Source organism: Notolabrus celidotus, chromosome 22 (assembly GCF_009762535.1).
Source record: "Notolabrus celidotus isolate fNotCel1 chromosome 22, fNotCel1.pri, whole genome shotgun sequence".
NCBI lineage: Eukaryota > Metazoa > Chordata > Actinopteri > Labriformes > Labridae > Notolabrus > Notolabrus celidotus.
This window is the reverse complement of record NC_048293.1, coordinates 19667911-19689944: the sequence shown is the minus strand read 5'-3', so window position 1 is coordinate 19689944 and position 22034 is coordinate 19667911. Positions and strand designations below refer to the sequence as shown.

The 22034-nt window shown below is 42.2% G+C and overlaps 1 protein-coding gene and 1 long non-coding RNA gene across 3 annotated transcripts in view; one reads left to right on the top strand and one right to left on the bottom strand.

Moving 5' to 3' along the window:
* Positions 1–11496, top strand: part of alk (ALK receptor tyrosine kinase) — a 258669-nt gene extending 247173 nt beyond the window's left edge. For both annotated transcript variants that reach the window (XM_034675246.1, XM_034675247.1), the window contains exons 26-29: positions 4872–4973; positions 5267–5401; positions 6379–6469; positions 8423–11496. In XM_034675246.1, coding sequence (XP_034531137.1) covers positions 4872–4973; positions 5267–5401; positions 6379–6469; positions 8423–9511 — 1417 coding nt within the window. In that variant the 3' untranslated portion in view covers positions 9512–11496. The remainder of the gene's footprint in view (positions 1–4871; positions 4974–5266; positions 5402–6378; positions 6470–8422) is intronic.
* Positions 9989–21928, bottom strand: LOC117806344. Its single transcript, XR_004629649.1, has 3 exons — positions 21564–21928; positions 14505–14641; positions 9989–10135 (listed from the first exon to the last, which is right to left on the bottom strand). It is a non-coding gene; the product is annotated as an uncharacterized LOC117806344 (long non-coding RNA).
* Positions 21929–22034: the final 106 nt, after the last annotated feature.

Sequence of the window (22034 nt, the reverse complement as noted above, 5' to 3'; positions counted from 1 at the left end):
GCAAGCTATTTTTAAACACTTGGACTTACAGCATTCATAATACCACATAAAGGAGAAGTGACTATTTCAGTGAGCCAGCTCTGTACTGACGAGTTTGTCTTCCCCTGTGATTGTAAAGGCCACGTTCTTATCAAGAAGACTTTAAACTGCTGAATGTTGAAGATAAGTTGTGAAAGAGTTTTTATTCTCCATCACACTGTCGTACTGAGGCCTTCTTTTAATCGCCATCAGCTCACGAGTGGCCCCAAAAGTGTCTCATTATTCTTAGCTCAAAGTTTTTTAATATAGCTTGCACTATTTCACGTGACACCGCTTAAATGAACGTACAATCCAGTGGGGAAATCTCCTAAACCGTTCATCTGTCAAGAAACCAGAGCATATGTCACAACATTCGACCCTTTCATGGCGTCACTTTCGAATCATTCGATGCAAAGACTCACAAGAGCAAAGTCACTCTCAGAGCATTTGGGAGAGGTTGTTGCACAACACCCCCAGGGAGCCGCGTTACGAGCGCTTGATTTAATTGCTGATGTCAGTTTTTCAGGTGCCTCCATGTAGTTTTGTTTTTTTATCTCTAAGTCTGGAGCCTACTGCAGGGATGTTTTTTACTATCATTGTTATTTTGAGAGGGAGGGATGGTTGTTTAGCTCTCAGTGCTGCTATGCCGTTGGTGTGTTATTTTACTGCCTGATGATGTTGCCCTCCTGCTACATGACGAGGGACATGGGAGTGTGCTCACAGTGGAGGGGCGTCACAGTGAGGGACCAGGACACGACTAACAGACAGCTTTTTATAATCTGGGAGGAGAGCTGTGGGCATGCTTTCTCAGAGTTTCCATGGACTTATTTTCTAACACAGATTCAGTCACATACTCTCTTGCACATCGGGGTGTTGTGGTATATAAAAAGCAGGTGGAACAATGACGTTAACAACCAGCTCTGTAAGATGACACGCTGCTTTCAGAGAAGTACAAGTATTTTACATGGAGTGACCACATTCTCACAGGAACTCATAAGATATGATATTCCTTTATCGTCCCACAATGGGGACATTTAAAGTGTTACAGCAGCAAAGTAGACAGTGTAAAACAATATGAAGTAAACAAGCGAATATAAAATAGAAACTATTCAAAAGTTATTAGCAATTCAAATGAAAGAAAGTAAAATAAGCATGTCTTAAGAAAGTATATAGAACTAAATAAGTACATTTACTTATATTTACAGAACCAGTGATGCAGTGAAAAATGTGCACAGACTAGTAACATAGGTTAAAAACAATGTACAGAACTGAGAAGATGGGTAGAAAAACATATTGCACATGTTAGGAGAAGAACGAAGTAATGATTGTGCATTAATAAATAGACGGGGGAAATATTGCACTTGAGTCCTTTTTGGTTTCATGTGAACAGCACCGCTGTGTGCTGCATGGCTAGTCTTTGTTTATGCCAGTGCGGTGCACACACATGCAGAGACACTCAGAGCAAAGACATTTTACTGAATGAACCGACACGAGGATCCGGCTCTGCATCGTGTTCTTCTCTCTTACTCTCTGGTCAATACAGTCAGTTTACTGGAGCCCTTAATACTTCACTATCTGCCAGCTCCCCTTCAGCAAACTGACCTGCTCACACAAGAAAAACACACACCCATATAAAACACCTATTTGTGCTATAGATTTCCTGGGACTGTATTTAAGCCTCCCTAATCTGCAGCTCAGCTTTCAGCCCGTGTTTGCAGTGGTAATAAATATGTCCAGTGAGCCCGAGCTAAAGAAGAAGAGGTCGATCCACTGATAAGGGGATTATCAGTCCTCTGCTCCACATTTTACCATCCCTCAGTCTTTTTAGATATTTCAGCATTTTGTGATAAGAAGATAACAGGCTTAATAAGTTTCATGTGCACAGATCATCGTCTTTCTAAAGCTGCGTTTCACTCTCCGAGGTCAGAAAAGGCGTCAGTTGTAAATGTACTCCAGGAGATTTTGGCAGCCTGGTTTTTGTAAACTATTTACCTCTAAATCTGCTTTTTAGTGCAACAAACAGCAGATTCACTGAGCGCCCACAGCCAGAGCTGTGTGATCTAATTGCATCTTCAGATGCCAGTCTGCTCTTCGCAGAATTTCTTTATTGGGATAGACGGAAAAATTAGAGGGATTAGGGAAAGAGGGCCTGTTGAGGAGATTGTGGGGTTCAGTTAATTTACTGTAGGCTTAAAAAGGGGAAGGTGACTGATCCCCACCACTGCATTGATCAGGTTATTCTCAGTAATGGATAAAGGAGTTGGGCGTGGACCTGTGGGACTGCCCAGCAATGGCTCCCAGCTAATCTGTCAAGCAAACAAACTCCACTAGTGATTGTTTTTCTGCCTCATTGATTATGTGGAGTTTGCTCGGAGGCCAACTTCTCATGCCAATAGTGAAAAGTATATATTTCCCTTCGAGCAATGTTATCTGACAGCATATCATCTATATCTATCCCTGCTGACTGCTGCCCTGCAGACACGCAGCTGTAGCTATGAGTTCAGCTAAATGATGAGTGCTGGCACTTGTTATTGGCCCCAAGTCGATACTGAGGGAAAAGCAGGCCTCTCTTGTTCTTTTAACCTTCAATCCTGCATTTACAATCCAGCAAATATCACACCAGAGAGAGTTTTACTTTTAGTTTAGATGAATGTTTAAAGAAATCTGCTACAAGCTTGTTTCAGTCAGTGGTGAAATTCTTAGTAAAGTCTTCTCCTTCAAGCACAGCAACCCCTGAAGTGCAGTGATGCAAAACCCGCCCACTGAGTCTGTCCAGGAAGTGCTCTGACCCCTCAGCCCCTCAAGTGTTGAATTTCATGGAGATTTAAGTACTGCTGGTGCTGCTGGATTTTCTACAGTAAAGATCTACGTGTAAAACTAAATGTCAAAGGACTTCAGACTTTTGCCCAGGTCAAGTTACCCTATAAGCCTTCCAAAGAAATGTATGCTAAAAGTTGATGAGTCAATATGGACTAATGCACAGGACACAGTCATCTCTTGTGTAGCTCTGTGGTTAAAGAATCTCAAACATGAAAGTCCTGAATACAAACTGTAAGGCAGTGTGATTTTATTTTAAGTTGCAGCACAGTTTATTGCACAATCACTAGAGCTTTGTTGAAACACAAAATGTGACACTGGTTTGTCTCAGTTGGTAGAGTAAGCAACTTCATGTACAGAGACTACAGTCTTCATAGCGCTGGTCATAGGATCGCTTCCTGGTCCTGACAAGATTTGGTGCACGTCTTTCCCTCTCTTTCCTATCATCACCTTTCTCCCTCTTAAACTTCTTTAATTAATGAAGAGAAGAAATGAAAAAAATTTAGGGGGGGAAACTGACACTGTTGCCTCCCAGTGGGCTTCCAAAAAGCTGGCCGATCAGAAGACTGAGGGCCTGTGGGGAGACAGGTCTATAAGAGTCAGGGCCTTAAATGTTGTGCTTAGTCAGTATTGCCTGAGGGTCTGCAACATAGCCGTTAAAATAAATGTATTTTCTACAGTTTATTATTCATTTTTAAACTAACATGGGACAAAGGGCTGCAGGTTGCTGTACATAGGGTCTGTGTTTTCAACAGCTTGCCCAAACTGGTGCCACAGAAATGTATTTTTCACAGTGAATCTAAAAATATAGAGCTGGAAATAGGAACAGTGTGTCTTCTTTAACTTTCTCTTGTTGTTGTGACTGACTCGTCTCACCTGCTGTGGTTGCCGTATCTGAGGAGCTCAGGATGCAGAAAACACACAATCTGTTTTTCTTCTTGTCTCATATTTTCTCCAAACTGTTGTTACCTTTTTTTATTCTCTGCCACCCTGTTGATGTTTTTGGAATTTTTGTTCTTTTTCTCCATTTTCATTTTAGCTTTTATTTGTCCAGGGAACACCAACTGAGCACAATGCTCTTTTCTCATCCTGTTTCACATTCACACCTGGGAGCTGCCCACTGTAATTACACTCCCCTCCTGTGCAGTCACACAGCAGCTGCGGCTCCAGCGGAGCGGTTGCTGCTTCGCTTACTTTCATAAAAAGAAGGTGAAACAGGAGTGTGTAACTGCTTCTTTCCTCCAAAGACCCAAGGAATTGAACTGGCAACCTTCCAGTCAGAAAACAGTATCTTCATGTGGTTACAGTCCTATTTATTATGATGCACTTGCTGAGTTTACAAACCACCGCTTAGGGGGGAAAAAAAGTTTCATTTTTATGTCAAAATCTCTTGGGGCAAACCAGAAACACTCCTCTGCAGCAGCTAGCAGCACCAAACGCTGCTTTTTACCAGCCAACACAGCTGACAACACTTAACTGGGATCTTGATGTGTGTCCGTTTTTCTGTGTGGGTGCCACGATGGAGGGAAAGGAGGGAGGAGAGAACCCAATTCATGTTTGTCATTGCTTTGTGCCTCAAGCAGAGTAAGATGAAGCAGCTGGGCAACCTCTATCAACAGCAACAATCAGACAGAGCAAACATCAGATAATTTCTTCTGCTCACAGCAGGCGCGCAGGACAGCAGAAGGGGCTCGGCCCGGTGAAGAAGTGACCCCGCGTCCTCTCCCAGAGATAAGACGTTCTTAGAGGATCTCTCACAGCAACATGTTGGGAAGCAGCAACTGGATCAGAGATCTGATACGGCTGCTGAAAAACACTGAATTAATTGCTAGATGTTCGACTTTCCCTTCCTCCCCCCTTCTCTCACTTTTAAAGGAAGTGGTGTTTCCATGGTGATGGTGCTCCAAACTATAAATGCAGGAGGACAAACACCAAAAATGTTATAATAAGCAACATGGCAATCAAGTGTTTTACTATTCTAAGTGTGTGTGTGTGTGTGTGTGTGTGTGTGTGTGTTTGTGTTTGTGTTTGTGTAGGGCAAGCTATTACAGGAAGGGTGGGCGTGCCATGCTGCCGGTGAAGTGGATGCCACCTGAAGCCTTCATGGAGGGCATCTTCACATCTAAGACAGACACGTGGTGAGAAGACCTGCCTGTGATATCACCTCTTATATTTCACACTTGTTTGTCTGCTGTCGGTCCCTCACCGCCTTCTCCCCGCCTCTCTTTTTCACCTTCCTCTGTCCTTCATCACTTTTGATCCGGAGTCATATGTTCTTTTTAATTCCTTGTCTTGTCTCTATATCGCTCCTGTCCTCTGCTCTCGTCTGCGCTGATGATGTTAATAATTTATGACTTGATTGTCCTCACTCTCACCCTCTTCTTCCTCCCCTCTGTAACTCATCTGTCCTCTCCTCATCTGCATCTCGCAGGTCATTCGGGGTTTTGTTGTGGGAGATATTCTCATTGGGCTACATGCCGTATCCGAGTCGTAGTAACCAGGAAGTGCTGGAGTTTGTGACCAACGGTGGAAGAATGGATCCTCCTAAAAACTGCCCTGGGCCAGTGTAAGTGCAGATCAACATGAACCTTCATTTAACATTCATGTGCTTCACATGCTCAACAGAAAACTGCTCCCATGAGGTATAATTAAAGTTCTTCACAACATAAACAAGAGGAGGATGCACATACTGTATATACAAACAGCTTAACGAACATCACCAACACACACGCAGACATGAAAGGCTCTGATGAGTGGCTGATACTGGCATGTAAATGAGTTGGGAGCGAGAAGGCTTCTGAATACTTTCAGGGAGATTGCTGAAACTGCTTCAATATAGAAACCACATCAACACTTTGCTTTCATGTTTGCCCCCCAATTTGAAAAATGTCATGGGGAGCTGATAGAGAGCTTAAAAACCATTTCCCTATCGCACCATATTTTCACTCACTTTATAGATACCGCTTCCTGACTCTATTATGCCATATATATATGATGCACGCACACATTTACTCTCCAGTATAAAAATTCAGGCCACACTTTGGCCTCCCTGTGATTTCACAGCTTCATCCTTCACTCCACATGGATGAAGCTCTGCCGATTACTCCTCGTAACATTTTGCAACCTGCTCTTTATAAAAGTCTGTTTTTTATACAACTAAATAAATCATCATTGGCCCGCAATTTACCTTTAATTTAATGTTCTGCAGCTACCTCTACAGCAGAATCCACTGCCGAATGAAAGCAGCAGCTACACCTAGTATCAGCTCGGTGATCATTAGAGTAGTTTGGAATTGAACTTTCTAGATAGTCTTTCTTACTTCACCTCTTTAAAAAAGTCTCTCAAACTGGTAGAAGAGTATTCTTTGATTGAGCCGCAGTGATTTTTTTAATCAGGTGATTATTCTGGCTTTGCTAAACCAACAGAACAGCTCGAGCAGGTCTCATGGATTTCTATTTGTTCCTCCACACCTTCAAGAAGAAGCAGAAAAAGTCCTACTGTGTGTTTATGTGTGTGTGTGTAACTGTTCATGTGTATCTGCAGATATCGTATAATGACTCAGAGCTGGCAGCACCAGCCTGAAGACCGGCCGAACTTCTCAACTATCCTGGAGAGAATTGACTACTGCTTACAGGTAATTTATCAGAGAGCACTTCAATATCGTGACTGATCTGAAAACTAAAACATAGAGCGCTAGGAAACTGCGCGTCTTCTTCAAATAAAGCAAAGTACATTTATACCAAGAAAAACCAAATGTTGTTTCTGCAGGACAAGAATGATGACAGCTCTCTTTTTTATCTAAAGAAATCCTAATACTACTACTACGACTACTACCACTGATAGTATGACTACTAATACTTCTACTACTAATCCAACTGCTACTACTATTACTACAATGGTTACTACTACTACGTTTGCTACAACTACTACTACTACAACTACTACTAGTACAACTGCTACTACTACTACTGCTTCTTCTACTACTATTGCTACTACTACTACAACTGATTCTACTACTATGATTGCTACTACTGCTACTACTACTGCTTCTAGTACTACTATGACAACTGCTACTACCAAGACTGCTACTACTACTGCTACTACGACTGATTCTACTACTACTGCTGCTACTACTATGATTGCTACAACTACTACTTCTGCTTCTAGTACTACTACAACAACTTCTACTGCCAAGACTACTACTACTTCTACTACTAATACTACTGCTACTTGTAGTAATATTACTACTAGTACTAATATGACTGCTGCTACTACTCAACTACTACTAGTAATACTACTGCTACAATGACTACTACTACTCCTGCTGCTGCTACTACTACTACGACTGATTCTACTACCACTACTACTACTGCTACTAGTACTACTACGACAACTTCTACTACCAGGACTACTACCACCTAGACTACTGCTACTTGCAGTAATACTGCTACTAGTACTACTATGACTTCTGCTACTACTACTCAACTACTACTACTAGTAATACTACTGCTACTACTACTACTAGTAGTACTACTACTACTACAACTGATATTACTACTAGTAGTAATAATAATAAAAATAAGACTAAGTTCTTTAGTCTTGTTTAAGTCACAGCTTCATAAGTGTCCATGACTCTGTGAGCCACAGAATCCCTGAGAGAAGTCAGAAAAAAATTTATAAACTCAAACTTTATTCATGTTATCTTATCATATATACATGTATTTTTTTTAATATGTTACATTTGTAATCTGTAAAGCTTTATACTGTGTGTTAGCTTGTTATCTTATATTTCTGCAGTAACTTTAACTTTTGGTCATTTCTGCTGAATTTCTTGAAATATAATAAAACACAATGAAAAGTATAACCAAAAGGCTTACACACTACATATGGTTAACATGTTACCTGAGTTCAGAAAGTCAGACTCACCTGCTGGAAAGCATGGATGCTTCTAGTCTCACAGAGTCTGTGGAAGTGTTGTCCCTCAGCATCGCGTGGCTGCAAAGTGTCTTTACAACAACATGTTTTTCACCTGCCAAAACCTTTTCTCACCTTTCACAGGTGAGAAAAAGTACTCCCTGAAACTGTCACCGCCTGTTTAATGGTTGAAATTTAAGAAAAATAAACTCCTTTTCCTTAACCATTCTTCTTGTTCGAAACACAGAAGAAGAAACACTAAGACTGAAAATAAATTATGATATATTTCTCTCCTGCTCTTGCCTTTCAGGGCTTCTACAAATATAATTCACCTCACAATTAAAAGCTTCTTTTTTTTTACCCACAACCCTGAATAATACAATTAATAGCTGTCAGAGCTTTAAAGTTGACAAACTTCAAAAAGAAGTTGTGGATTTATGACGCTCCAACAACTATCCATCTTTTCTCTACCTCTGCAGAGCCTAGCTTGTAATGGCCTGACTGAAAAATGTCAACCAGATTCACTAACTTGGTCAAGCCAAAGGGACTGTTGACTTAATGTCCTCATCTCCACCTGATTGATGTAATGATGTAAAAAATGTATTAACATTAGTGGACTCACTGTACACTGTCAAATATACACATGATCCCTGGATTCCCTTTCTTATTCTAGGACCCTGACGTGGTGACCATGCCGCTGCCTGTAGAGTACGGACCTGTCTCTGAGGAGGAGGAGCATGTGCCTCTTCATCCAGATGACCCCTCAGCTCAAACTGTGCTGGTGAATGCCCAGGTGCCTGATGGGGAGGCTCCACAGCTGCCCCCGTCCTACCCTATAGACGAGAGCCGGAGAGGTGGGGAGCACACCGCCGTCGCGAGCACAGCATCGGAGGCTAAAGCACAGATGTCAGCCCAGGCCCCGCCTCCATGCCTCCACCAGCACCAGCAGCATCACCCACAGACCTCTGTTGCCATGACATCCACAAACACAGTCACCTGCACGGCCACCTCAACACTCACTGCCAAGGGACCTCATGTCAACACCCAGCCAGGCCCTGAAGGGGGCCATGTCAACATGGCTTTCACCCAGGGCCATCCAGCAGAGAAGGATGGGAAGAGCACCACTCTCTGGAACCCCACGTACGGCTCCTGGTTCTTGCAGCAGAGGAAGCAGCTGCAGCAGCAGCAGCAGAGGCAAGGAGGGGTGGGTGGAGCAGGAGGTAACAGCAGCAGGGTGCCTGGAGAGGGGCAGGAGCATGTAGGCCGGACTGTGGCTGAGGTGGCTGGAGCACTGGGACTTCAGCACCAGCACCCACACCAGCACAAGCAGTTCCAGCATCAGCTCCAACAGCAGCACCAACTCCAGATGCTGCACCATCAGCAGCAGCAGCAGGGTCTCTGCAGACCCCTGTTACCTCCACCCCCACCTCCTGCTGCCCAGTCTCCTCTGCTGTTAGATTCAGCTGCCCTGCCTCCGGTTCCCCTCTACAGACTGAGACGGTTCCCCTGTGGAAACATCGGCTACGGCTACCAGGAGCAAGGCATGCCTCTGGAGGCCGCTCACGGTAACCCCAACGCCCCTCCACTCCAGCAAGCCACCATGCCCTCAGCAGCCCACCAGAGGGGGGGCCCCATTCCCACCTCAATGACCCTGGGCCGGACGGGCGTGTCGGAGGACAGCCGTCCACTGCTGGTCACCATGGGGACAGTACAGGACCCCAGGCTGCCCAGGATGGAGGGCCACAACGCCACAGTGCTTTAGCCTAAATGCCTGCTCTGCTGGTCTTTCATCCTCTGTCTTTAAGGACTGTGTTCTGAACACATCCCAGGAAACAATGCGTCCGGACAGAAATAGTTTGACAACACCCCGACTGTCCCACCACTTTGGCTCCTCCAGTTTGGACAGAGCCCCTCTCACTGATACAGAACTGAGAGTCCTTTAGGCTTTCCCATGAGAACCCTGGAGGCGTACTAAACTCCCAAACGAATGCTAAAGCACATCAGAGAACTCAAACAGCTTTAGGAGGCAAAACGCAGAGAAACGGATAGTTTTAAGAGTTTTAAAAATGTATTTTTTCATCGCAGGAAGGATCACGTCTGAGTGAGAATACTGGGGAAAGAGTTTACTGCACAGGAGGAAAACTTTCCATCTGGTAGAGATCAGGATTGAGTACATTATCCGTGTGCTCAGTGACAGCAGAGGAGGACTTTTAGGAATGAGAATGAACCATTAGGAGGATTGAAATCTCTTTATTTTGCCAAACGTCAGACTTTACCACACAAACTGTGGTGACCACTTTGACTGTAGCGACTGAGGGGTTGTTTTCAGCTGCCAGCTACATGTGTCAGTTCTTCTGCAGAATCCTCACTGTTCCTGATCCACATCCTTTTGGAGAACAACAGCGCGCTAAAAGACTTGTATCAGACTATTTTTCAAGGATATCACAGAATCAGACGCTGAGACATTTATACAAGAAAAAAAAACACTGGGAATAACGTGGTTGTTGATGTTTGCTTGCCTGCTTGTTTATTTATTCATTTGTTTATTTATTATTTGGAAGTGGCTTTATAAATTATTCATGAACATGCTTCAGATTCATTTAACATCAGCTGGTTTTCACAGTAGGTTTTATTTTAGGCTGTTTGTTAAATGATAGACCAAAAAAAGGAGACTGAACAATCTCACAGAAATGATCCTCCTGGAAAATTATTTGTTGGAAAACTGTGACGGGAAATCTTTTGTGTCTTAAATTGGAGCAAGCAGATAAATAAGAGCACTAAAACAGGTTTATGACATGATTTGACAAAAGATATTAGGGATTAAAGGCGAACCACCAACAGCAGTGAAGATTTTTACTGCAGCTGAAGATTTGTAATAACCCCTGATTCTATTGAAACTGCTGCTCTGCAAACTCTCCTTTTGTTCACAGCACCACTCTGCAGAGGGAGAGCTTGGAGACATTCAAGTTGAGGCTTTTCTTTTCCTATGACTCTTTCAGTAACCTTTTATTAATTCATGTCTTGTTTAAAAATTTTCTTTCTCTTTTTTTTTTGTCCTGATACAGAAATAAAGTGGATATTGCTGAATCAATCTTAAACTTCAAATTGTTATCTGGAGCACTCTACGATCCTGAATTAACATATTTTATCTTTTCTATTATAGGATGAATGTTGTGGCATACAAATGACTGAGTGGAAAAGTTTGCGTTCAGACTGCTCACCAGTTTGAGCCTCGTTATGCTCGTTTTCACACAACCATGCTGTTTTCACTTATCCGTGTGTGAGATCTGTTTTATTTTCCAGTCTGAGGACGGTTCATCTGTCAGATAACGCCACAAGCGAGGAGCCGTTGATATTAAAGTGAACAATGACAAAAAGTGTCACTTCTTTTATGCTTCTGCTTGATTGTATTTGGCGTCATGTCAGTCCGTCTGCTGATGAGCTGTCGTGTGTGTCACGCCACTCAGTGACTGATTAAGACAAATGGATTCCTGTTGGCCACTACAACACGCGAGTGGAATAACTGTCAATGAAGAATATTTTGCTATGTCTGTGTTGGATGCATTAACGCATTAACTCTGTGTTCCCCTCACAGCTCATCTCCATCGTTTGATGTAAAAAGACAAATTGAACTGCACCTGTAAATGTTGTAATTATAAAGTATTGTTCTATGGCTCTGGTAAAAGCTGTAAATTGCTCTTCAAAAAAAAGACATCCGCCAAAATTAATAAATTACTATATAATGACGTTTTGTCTGCTGCACTCTTTGGGCCTTTGGACTAATAAGTTAGATTAACCAATGACTGTTTGTAAGAAGTGTGCTCTGATGTCATGCATGTGTTCGGTTACAGGCCGAAGCCTTGAGTTGGGATTTAGGTACAGGGCATTTTAGGGTTTTTTTAAGCCAGAAGTGAGCATATTTAGTGAAGACGATGGACTCACATTGCTACACCTTAAGGCTGAATTATACTTCTGTGTCGCCCCTACACAGCAGTGGCTGATGCGGACATGAGCACCACATACTTGTGCGTCGATGTGTCCGTGTCGCGCAGCAATTCTCCTGCAAAACGCTTGAAAGCAGTGTGGTCTATCTTATCCGGCCTCGATACCATCTCTGTTTACTTTTCCACAGAGATTCAGAGCGTATGTTAATCTACAGCTGATACATGTTGCTGTTTATCATACAGACATGATTAAATGAAGAATAGAGAGAAGGAGATGAAATACACGGCCAATGTACGGAGATCCCGGAAGTGCTGTAAATGCGGGAAATACAATGCCACCAAGCCGACCAATCACAGGGCTTGCTGTCCGCATCAATTCTACAGGTAGTTACATTTTGGAGGAGGTGTACGTCAGCTACGTGCGCAGGCCTCTGTGTCGGTACGGGAGCTACGCGGACCTTTGGCGTTGGCTACACTGTTGATTTGACGCAGAAGTATAAATAAGCCTTAATTGGTCCGCTCAGCGGCATTGTAATTCCCGCATTTACAGCATTTTAGGGATCCCCCTAAACGCCCTCACATCTACCGTGTATTTCATCTCCTCCTCTCTATTCTTCATGTAATCATGTCTGCATGATAAACAGCAACATGTATCAGCTGTAGATTATCATAACACGCTCTGAATCTCTGTGGAAAAGTAAACAGAGATCGTAGCGGGGCCGAAAGCAGGCGACTGGCTATCAGAGAGACCGCACTGCCCTCAAGCGTTTCGGCGGAGAATTGCTGCACAACACGGACACATCGACGCACAAGTACATGGTGCTCATGTCTGAGTCAGCCCCTGCTGCATTGGGTCGACTCGGAAGTATAAATCAGCTTTTAATCGTGGTTGGAGAATACTTTAACTTTAGAAGCATATTATTTTCTAAGATAATAACTGAAGTAAGAAAAGGTTCATTTTCTGAATGACTTACATTAATTTTTTTGTGCCTGTCATCCTGATGTGTCATAAACAAGCAATAGAAAGACAGACTCACTCTGACTCTGTTTTTGAATCCAAGAGGCTACATCTTCTTCTACCAGATTATTACTGAACTCTTATAATTATTTTGTGATAAACCACAGTGGTTAGTGTGACATCCCAAACTTAAGAAATATCCAGGATCCTAAAACTGTAATGTGCACAGACATGGAGCAGAGTAATGCTAGATTAAATCATTATTTGTTATGCTTTTATTATTTTAGGTCTTCCAGTCTGACAGCAGCAGCTTTCCTGTTATTGGCAGCACCAACAATGGACACGAGGAGTAATTATAAAAGCTGGCAGTAATGGACTACGGGTGAGGCAGATTTAACAGGAGCAGCAGCTATTAAAGTGTCTGTGTTATGAACCTTTAGTTAGAATAAACCTCACAGTTTAACATAATGTTAATACAGATCATTAAAGCTGTCAGCTTCCAGACAAAGACTTTTTGAACAAAGGAGTTTCTGGATTTAAATAACACAATGCTCCATGTCTTCCTGACATATGTGAACCGATGTGACATCCTGACATCTGTTCACTCACCCTCAGTCCACCCTTTTTAAGTTTATTTTTTGGTTTATAATCTAAAGAATCTCACCCCTCTTAAGAACTCTGGTTCAGGTAAAATGTGTTTTAGACTGAATTTGTGGCACAAATGAGGCGGGAAATGTGTTCTTTTAAACAGCAGGACTGCATGAAAAAGTAATTTTACCCACTGTTAGTGACCTGGACCGCTGGAGTTCTTTCTTCTGCTTGAGTTATTTATCTGTGATTTAAAAACATTAGAATCCTAATAGAAAAAAAAAAGTTTTGTTTCTCAGAGCCTCTGTTTCTGTGGGGCCTCATTACACTTAAAGGGATATTTCAGGTTTTTTTAAGTGGGGTTGTATAAGTTTTAAATCCCTAGTAATTTTCGGGGCCACAATAGATGCTGCTCAGCTCGGCTCCTTTAAAGAGAAACTGCAGGGAGAATCAGCACGCAGGTTAGGCTGCCATTTCTGGCGGCAAAGTAAAGTGCAGAAAAAAATCCAAGTAGAGCTAAACTGAAGTGAGTGCTCAGGTTGGAATCTTTCAAAATGTGCTAAATCACTTGGCAGAAATGACATTGTCTGCAGTTGTAGCCTAGCTTGCGATCTGATTCTCCCTGCAGTTTCTCATTAAAGGAGCTGAGCTGAGCAGCACCATTGTGGCCCCAAAAATTACTAGTGATTTAAAACTCATACAACCCCACTTCAAAAAAACTGAAATATCCCTTTAAAGAACACGGTTTCTTCACTTCAATCTTCCCTCGCCTTCCACACTACTCCTGGTGGGATTAAAATTGTACTGAGGATTGTGTTTTGTAGATTAACAAAACATTGCTAATCTATATAAAGGCTTTTAGTTTATATCATTATATTATATTATATAGTTAATTATTATATTAACATTTTTAGTAGTAGAGGAATAAAAAAACAATAATGTGCTCTATATTAAAGGTGTGTAGTATTTAGCAGCATTTAGGAGAACAGACTAATAATCATATGCATTTTTAAATGAGTGTATAATCACATCAATACATACATCTTTTTGTATTTGTTAACTCAGAATTAGCCTTTTTTTATCTATATAGGTGCAGGTCCCCTTCTTCAGGGGGCCGCCATCTTGCACCGCCATGCTTCTACAGCAGCACAGAACAGCCAAACTAGTAACATACCTGTTTCGTATTTAGTGAGAGACCACACAAAATTAAAATACCGGTTGGAAGATGAAGATGAGGAAGAAGTGAGTGGTTTTTACATACATACCTATCATGAATCACAACAGCTTCCTGTCCTCAGAGGTCACCACTGCTTCAGCGATGGGTGGGGTGAGCAAGGGAGCGTCTCAATCTAGAATCTCACCGCTGGACAGCATCAAATATTCCCATTTCTGCACACTGTACCTTCAAGTAAAGTAAGGGATAAATTAAAGTCAAGGAATAGGAAAGTGTTGAAAAGCAAGCATAAACAAGAAATAGAATTACAAGTTTGTATATATTTAAACACAGCTAGCTTTCTTAATCTCAGACTGCAAAGACATCTTTCACCGATTAACTAGTCGTGTCTGAGTAAGAGATGCAAGATGAATCGATTCATTGTCATCACAGTATGAACATTTGCATTGAATACATCACACAGGTCTAAATGAACCTCAATAAACAAGAGAAGTATTTAGCGTATCTACATTCTGCGAACTGGAACGAGGTCTAGGTGTGATGGTCATTCTTTCACTCCATGTTGATGCACCAGATAAAGCTGAAGCCAGCTCTCTTCAGAGGGACGTGCTGTTTAGTGGTGGATATAAAACCACTCTTAGGATTTATTCTGGATGAATGATGGACGTGTTGTAAACGCAGGTAATGTGTAATTTCAAGAAAGGCAGACTGAGACTGCATTCAGTATTTCCAACTATTCTCAAGCAGATGAAATCTTAAGATTCTTCCATTTTTATCTTCTTACAGACAGGAACTAATTGTTTTGTTTGTCTTTAACTTACTGAAAAGTTTGCAGAGTGGTTTCTTACAAACATTTAGCTTCAACTAGACCATATCTCAATCTGTCAGTAACATGAATGCTATGTTCATATATACTTTAATCTAAATAAACTAATATGACAGGTGTAATGTAGGGTGCTTAGCAGCCTTTATATTGTAGCAGATGGTATCTGGTATTTATAGCATGGTCTTGGCAGAAGACGTACTTTCTTCCAGTCCTCCTCAGAGATAAAAATCCTCCTTCCAAACAGTTTTCTTTAAAACCTGCCAATAAAGTATCTTCAAACACAGACAAGAAGACTGACCTCTGATTTACAAATGATTAATCCTGAGCTTCGATGGCAGTCGATGAGTCAGCAGTTTAAATTTGGTCATGTAAAAAGCTCCTGATTGAAAAGGCCACTCACGTAAAAGTGATAATCAGTAGGATATGTCTTCGTTTTCATCTTTGCACTGCTGGAATACAGCAGGATGAAACCATAACAGCATTCTAGCTTTGCATGTTAAGTGTTAAAGGTGACATATCATGCAAAATTGACTTTTTAAGGGTTCTCTACCTGAAATATGTGTCCCTGGCATGTCTACAAACCCCCCGGAGAATGAAAAAAATCCATTCTGCCCCTGTTCTGATTTCTCCACCTTTCTGTAAATGTGTGTGAAACGAGCCGTTTCAGACTTCCGTGTTTTTGTTACGTAACAACAATATCCGGTCTGTCACGGAGTCAGAGCTCGGAGCTTGTTCAGCCCATAGACTGTACAAAATAATACTGAATCCCTCCTTCGTTTTTCATTACCTGCACACATGTGTGCTAACAAGGAGCTTAGGAGGGAGGCATGCTAGTTGTAGGCTGTCTTAATAAACACAAAGGTCAGTTTTACTCCCCACGTCTGCAGATTTGAAGATCTAGTTGATGATTTTTATTTATCATGGATAAGTGCTAGCGCTAGTTAGCATAGCCACATAGCCACATGTTCATAGCTGTGTACCAAGACACATGTCTACATACTGATAAATAAAACAACAAGAAACACTAAATCTATGACCAATCCTTCAGAAAGGTCCTGCTACAGGCGCCTCTCCGTCAGGATCAGATTCAGAGGGTTGAAGTAATGCGATCTCTGAGCAGCCGTGTATATTCAGCCAACATGTAAACATTAGATCAACGTGCTGGAGAGCCGAGGCACATCCACTTCCGGAGGGGGCGTGGTCAGAGGGAAAACAGAGTGTTCTGAGGAGGACTGAAGAAAAGGACTTTTCAGGCAGACCAAAATCTGATTTCAAAGTGTTTTTTTTAGCATAAACTTTAAAGACATGTTTTGGGGACCTCTTAGACCAATATATATTGATGAAAAAAGCCTGATATGTCACCTTTAAGTCAGAGGAAAGTGGTCTGCCTCATGTATGATGAATAGGATGTGTTTTGCTGCCCCTGATAAAAATAGGAAGGTTCAAAAAACCTCTCAGAGACGTCGTGTTCCCAAATCAGAAAAGTGCCAGGCTGAACAAACACGCAGGTTTACCGAACGTAGGTTCACTTCACTTGTGTTGTGGTGTAGTCGCTTACAAATACCAAAGCAGATCTTTGGCTCGATCAGAGCCTGTAACTTCTTTAAAAAAGTAAGCCCGGGCTGAGAAATGGGGAACAAAAGGGCACACACGAGTGCAAGTCTCAGCGGAGATGCTGGAGAAAATCAAACTGTTCTTATAAAGATGCCAAACCGCTTTTCACTGACACTTTATCCGACCTGAGAACTACGAGGTGTTGAAATCCTGAAATTATGTTCAGATAAACAGCCTCAGTTTATTTCTATAAACCCAAACAGACAAAAGAAAAATCTTCCTTTACCCCATCCACTCTTTACATTTCTGATTGAAAGGTTGTTGTTTTTGCCAATAATCACGTTAATTGTTTTAATACAGTTTATAATGTTAGTAATAAGCAACAAGACAGAAGAGTCAAGATAAACAATGTAATAAACTAAATAAACACCAACTCATCAGATGAAGAGTTTTCCTGGATCCTTTTTCAAGCAGTGCAGTAGACTAAAGGCAAAACTGAAACTGACTGTCCTCTAATTAAACCCAACACAACCCAAAATATCTTTTAAACCTAAAAGAGCTGCTGCTCTGTAGGACAGACTGATTCATCTATGATGGAAGGTAAGAGGTCACCTGCTGGGCATTCTGCCTATCGCTCCTCTGACAGTACCATCCGTGCAGCTGCAGGGTCATCAGCTGTGGCCACAGTGTCGCTCCATTAACCCTGGAACATCTCGTGGTGGTTGTGCAGCAGTAGGGATGTCTCCCTGCCGCCTCTGTCAGCTGTTCCTGGGACCTTTGTTTTCCCCATGCCTGGTCCTTCCTCCTTAGCCAGAAGCTCCCTTCCTCTGCCTCCTCGGCCAAATCTTGGAGAGCCTTCTTTAGATAATGACCCTCCCACACTACTCAAGAAATGTCTTGATGCACCTACATTTGTTCAAATGCTGCCACCATGCCTCCCTCCCACGGCAAAGTGTGCTCTGCCATGGTCACCATCCATGGTCACTGTGATGGACCATAAGGACAACGTCTGGTTGGTTATGGTGACTTTGGTTGGGAGCTTCAGCTGTTGATCAAGGTCCACTATCATCCTTGACTCGCACACACGTGTTAAGGCATATCTATCTCTCCAGATGTCTAACTCAGTGGATCAGCCGCCGTGGCATCAGTAGGTGGCCTCTGGTTGCACCCACCCTGTGTGTGTGTCCAGGACTTCAGCTAGCTTCTACAGGACTTGATCATGGCGCCACATGTACCAGCCCGACGCCAGTGCCATTTAACAACTGGACAGGATGAGCTGCAGACTCAGGTTTGGGGTAGATTGCAATTTTCATTGATTGGGCTCGGTCACAAGTGGACCTGAGGAAAATGAGCTTGTGGCATTTTCCACATTTCCGTCCAACTTAATTTACCTGAACACTCCATCTCAGGTTGTCCAGTCTCCTTGCTGGAGCCTGCATCATGCTGACCCCAGATATCACAAGATCCTTCCTCTCTCCTTCTTTGAGGCTTTCGACCACATCTGAGGTCCTGTCTCCCACTCAGTACCAGTTCCCCCTGACTGAGTCCTTCCAACGATCTCAAAGTGTCTGCGCCTGCTGATGGCCTGGCCGACAGTTGTCAATACAGTATATGTTACATTATAATGTTAGATGTTAATATGAAACATGGATTCAGTTTCAACTAAAGATGTAAATGTACATGACAGTCATCTCTCAGGCCCTGAAAGCTCACTCTTCAGACTTCTCTTTGCAGGTTTCTAACATCTCTTCTCCTCTGCATCCAGCTGCTGACGTCAGCTAGTCACCGATTGCTCTATATAGTCATCTTCTCCATACACAGCAGCCCACATAGTGCAGCGAGGCACGTTACAAGCAGACTTCAGACGGATGCTGCTCAGAGGGGCTGAACAGGGGGCTAGTTGAGGATATATAAAGACTTTGTTTTACCATGAATCATGCAAAGCTACTCTTCTGAGATCCCAGAAGAAGAAAAAAATACAACGGTAGATACAAGCATGAAAGGTTTTGAGTAAAGGAGGTTGAGAGAGGTTTTCATGCAGTGGGAGTTTAATGCAGCATCTCCTGTTTAAATCTGGGAGAATTAGCTGCTGTGGGTCAGAATTAAATAATAAAGCTGTAGAACTTTCCTGAGCATGCAGAACAGAGGGATGGGGTCGAGGAAGAGCAATTTTCTCACTGATTAGAGGCTGTAAGCATCCTATTATGCTCAGTTTGTTTAGACTGGAAGACCACAGGTAGGCGACTGCGTGTACAGAACCAGAGGGTTTGACACATGCTTCTTATAAAATCAATCTGAATCAATATTTGTGTCTAAAATCATTACAGCTGACTTTGGTGCACTTGTTGTATCATAGACAGGATTATGTACAGTGAGCTGGTCATTATTGCACATAAGCCTGACAGGGTGGACCGGGACCGGGCAGGATTATCCCTGTATTGTAAACATGTCTACATGTAGAGGCTTGTGCAGCAGCCAGGATGTATTTGCGAGTGATAGCAAACAGTATTCCTTGGGTGCCAGCTGTGTCTGTGCTGTGCTCCGTCATGTTGAACAGCAGACTGGAGTCCTCCTCACTGAGATCATTTGTCTCCCAACAGGGCTGAGCCGAGTACAAAGTGCTGATGATGCAATTGAGCACTTAGCACACTGTGATGCAGTGCGTCTGAGCTTTGTTTCAGACTCAGCCTTCATCTGTTTTGATTGTTTTCTTTTGTTCTGCCAGCTATAAAAATGTTTCAATATGAGATCTGAAGAATGTTTGAGAGTCAAACAGATAAATGGTTCAGTACAGAGACGCCTTTCCATTAAAACTCATCAATTACACAAGTGATGGGCCTTGTAAGAGTACTGACTTTAGAGGAGAACAGACAATATGATGGGATATTTAAATAATTTTATGCACAGACCTTTTAACTGTGCACTGATGGTGATGCAAATGTTCTCAGAGGACTGCTCCCCTACATAAATAACTTACAGAATACACAACACTGCTAACTTATTTTAGTGCTGCTCAGCTACTTGCAATTATTAATTATTTATTTATTCTAATCATTGTTCTATTTGTAGAGCACTTTCTAAAACACATTAAACGATATCATCAAATATATGTGAGACAGTGTTAGAAAAGACTGTAAACTATGCAGAGTTAAACATCTTCTGCTGGATAAATGAGCTAATGTTTGGTAACCCAAAGGTTCATTTTCTGCTGTATTTGTTACGTCATATCTCTTTGTTATAACTTTGAATTTGAAACCCATCCTCTCCTCTTGGCTTTGACATGCAGACGTTTAAAGCTGAGATGTGAACCCTGGGTTGTACTGAGCAGAACAGACCTTGCTGCATGTTAAAATTGTGTTCATGCAAATATAAATGAGTCAATAAAAGCCACAGCTTTGGTGGAAGCACACACAGATGGGAGGAAACACCTGATTTTACTGGTGAGTATTCAGGCACAACTCTCAGTCTGGTATACAACAGCACCTATAGCAGTCCTATATAGAGTAAGACCTTGAGGTCTTTCCTGCAGGAATAACATGATCGACAAACAGGATTTGGATCTGCAGCACTCCTGCTGAATGACAATGACTATTGACTTGAGCTTTCTTTCCTGAGCCCCTTCCTGAAAGCTTGGGTTGAGACTGAGCTGTGTTAGCACCACAGAAATGAGACCCAACTTCAAATCCATCCTTATTTTAACACAACACTGAAGAAGAGCTCACACGGATTGTTTCCAGCACTGGCACAATCTCATTCACCTCTGGTGCCTGACACTTCAAAGACAACCTGTGACCTCTGAGACTCACACACCGTCACTCTAAGCCTGGAGCTCTGCCTCCCGGGCTGCTGACGTGTTGGTTGGTCAGGCATGAGATCATCTCTTCATCTCCTCCACTCTTATTGAACTGGGCAAATGCCAAATCATATCAACTGGATGATAAGAGATAGGAAAGATTCCCGTGTAATGTATAATCCAAAGTTTGACTTATCTGGGACATTGGAGGCTGATACTGATCAAGATTTCAGAGGGGGAAAGTTTCCATGTTAGCGACATCACAACCAGTGAAAATAGATATGTTTTAATGTCAGTTCAGGACAGATAAGAAATGTACTCAGAGGCTCCTTTTACAAATAACTTCAGAAGAAAACTAAACATTATGATACACCATCAATAAATCCCAGCAGACCACTACCTTCTGATTTTCTGCTTCATGTGCTGCAAACAGTTTTAAAATGAGACGGATCAGACTCTGTTAGACAAACAGATCGTGCTCACCTCACGCATTGATCCCCTGCATTCAATTTTCTATGAAGTGCATATTGGAAGACAAACACAGATACACATACATCTGTGATATCACCCTGATAATGCTGCTCTGATTCTAGTTTAAATACTAAACACTAAATGACGATCAGGGACGAACATGAGGGCGCCATGTTTGCTTTGTTTTTGGGTACTTGCATTATATATTTTTTGCCAAGTTGAATATATTGGAGCTTTCAATTACTCAGATGTATTCATGATAACAACATAAGCCAGAAACAAGCTGTAACAAGCCAGTTAGCTATGTTGAAAAACAAAAGTTTGCTTTAAGAGACATCGCAGTGGTAAAAGAAAGTGAAGATTTTCAAAGTTACTTATTGCACAATGACTTGCATTTAAACTGTCCTGCACTGACTTGTTGAGTTTTAACATCTACTATTTTATAAGCTAATTTCTAAAGGCAGGTTTTAGTGCTCCATGTGCTGCATGTTTCAGTTTATTCTCACCTGAAAATCAATCTCCTGGTAAGCCGTTTGGAGTAGGCAAACACTGCTTCCCCGGATCCTTCCCTCGGTTTTGTTTCCCCCGTTTGAACTACGAATATAAGCTACAATGAGCATAGAAAACAATTCAAAGAAACCATTCAAACATCTATTTATTCCACAATCACGGCATAATGGAGTGTGTCACCCCCACTCAAACTTGAAATCGTATGCCCAGGCTGGCGATAAGCAAACAATGCTGCTCCAGCAGCAGGCTTTTTTAGCTTTGGCAGAGATGAGCCCCAGAGGAATCAGATGCTAAAGTGAACAGACGTGTAACCATTTCAAAGTGCTTGTGCTATTTCATTTTCAGTCCCAGAAGACAACTCCCTTCTGCATTTTATGAGCAGTCCAAGAAAGTCAAGTAAAGCAGTTTTTTCATAAGTACAAGCGTACTCCATAAAGGCACAGAGCCAAAGAGGAGACAGTCACAGA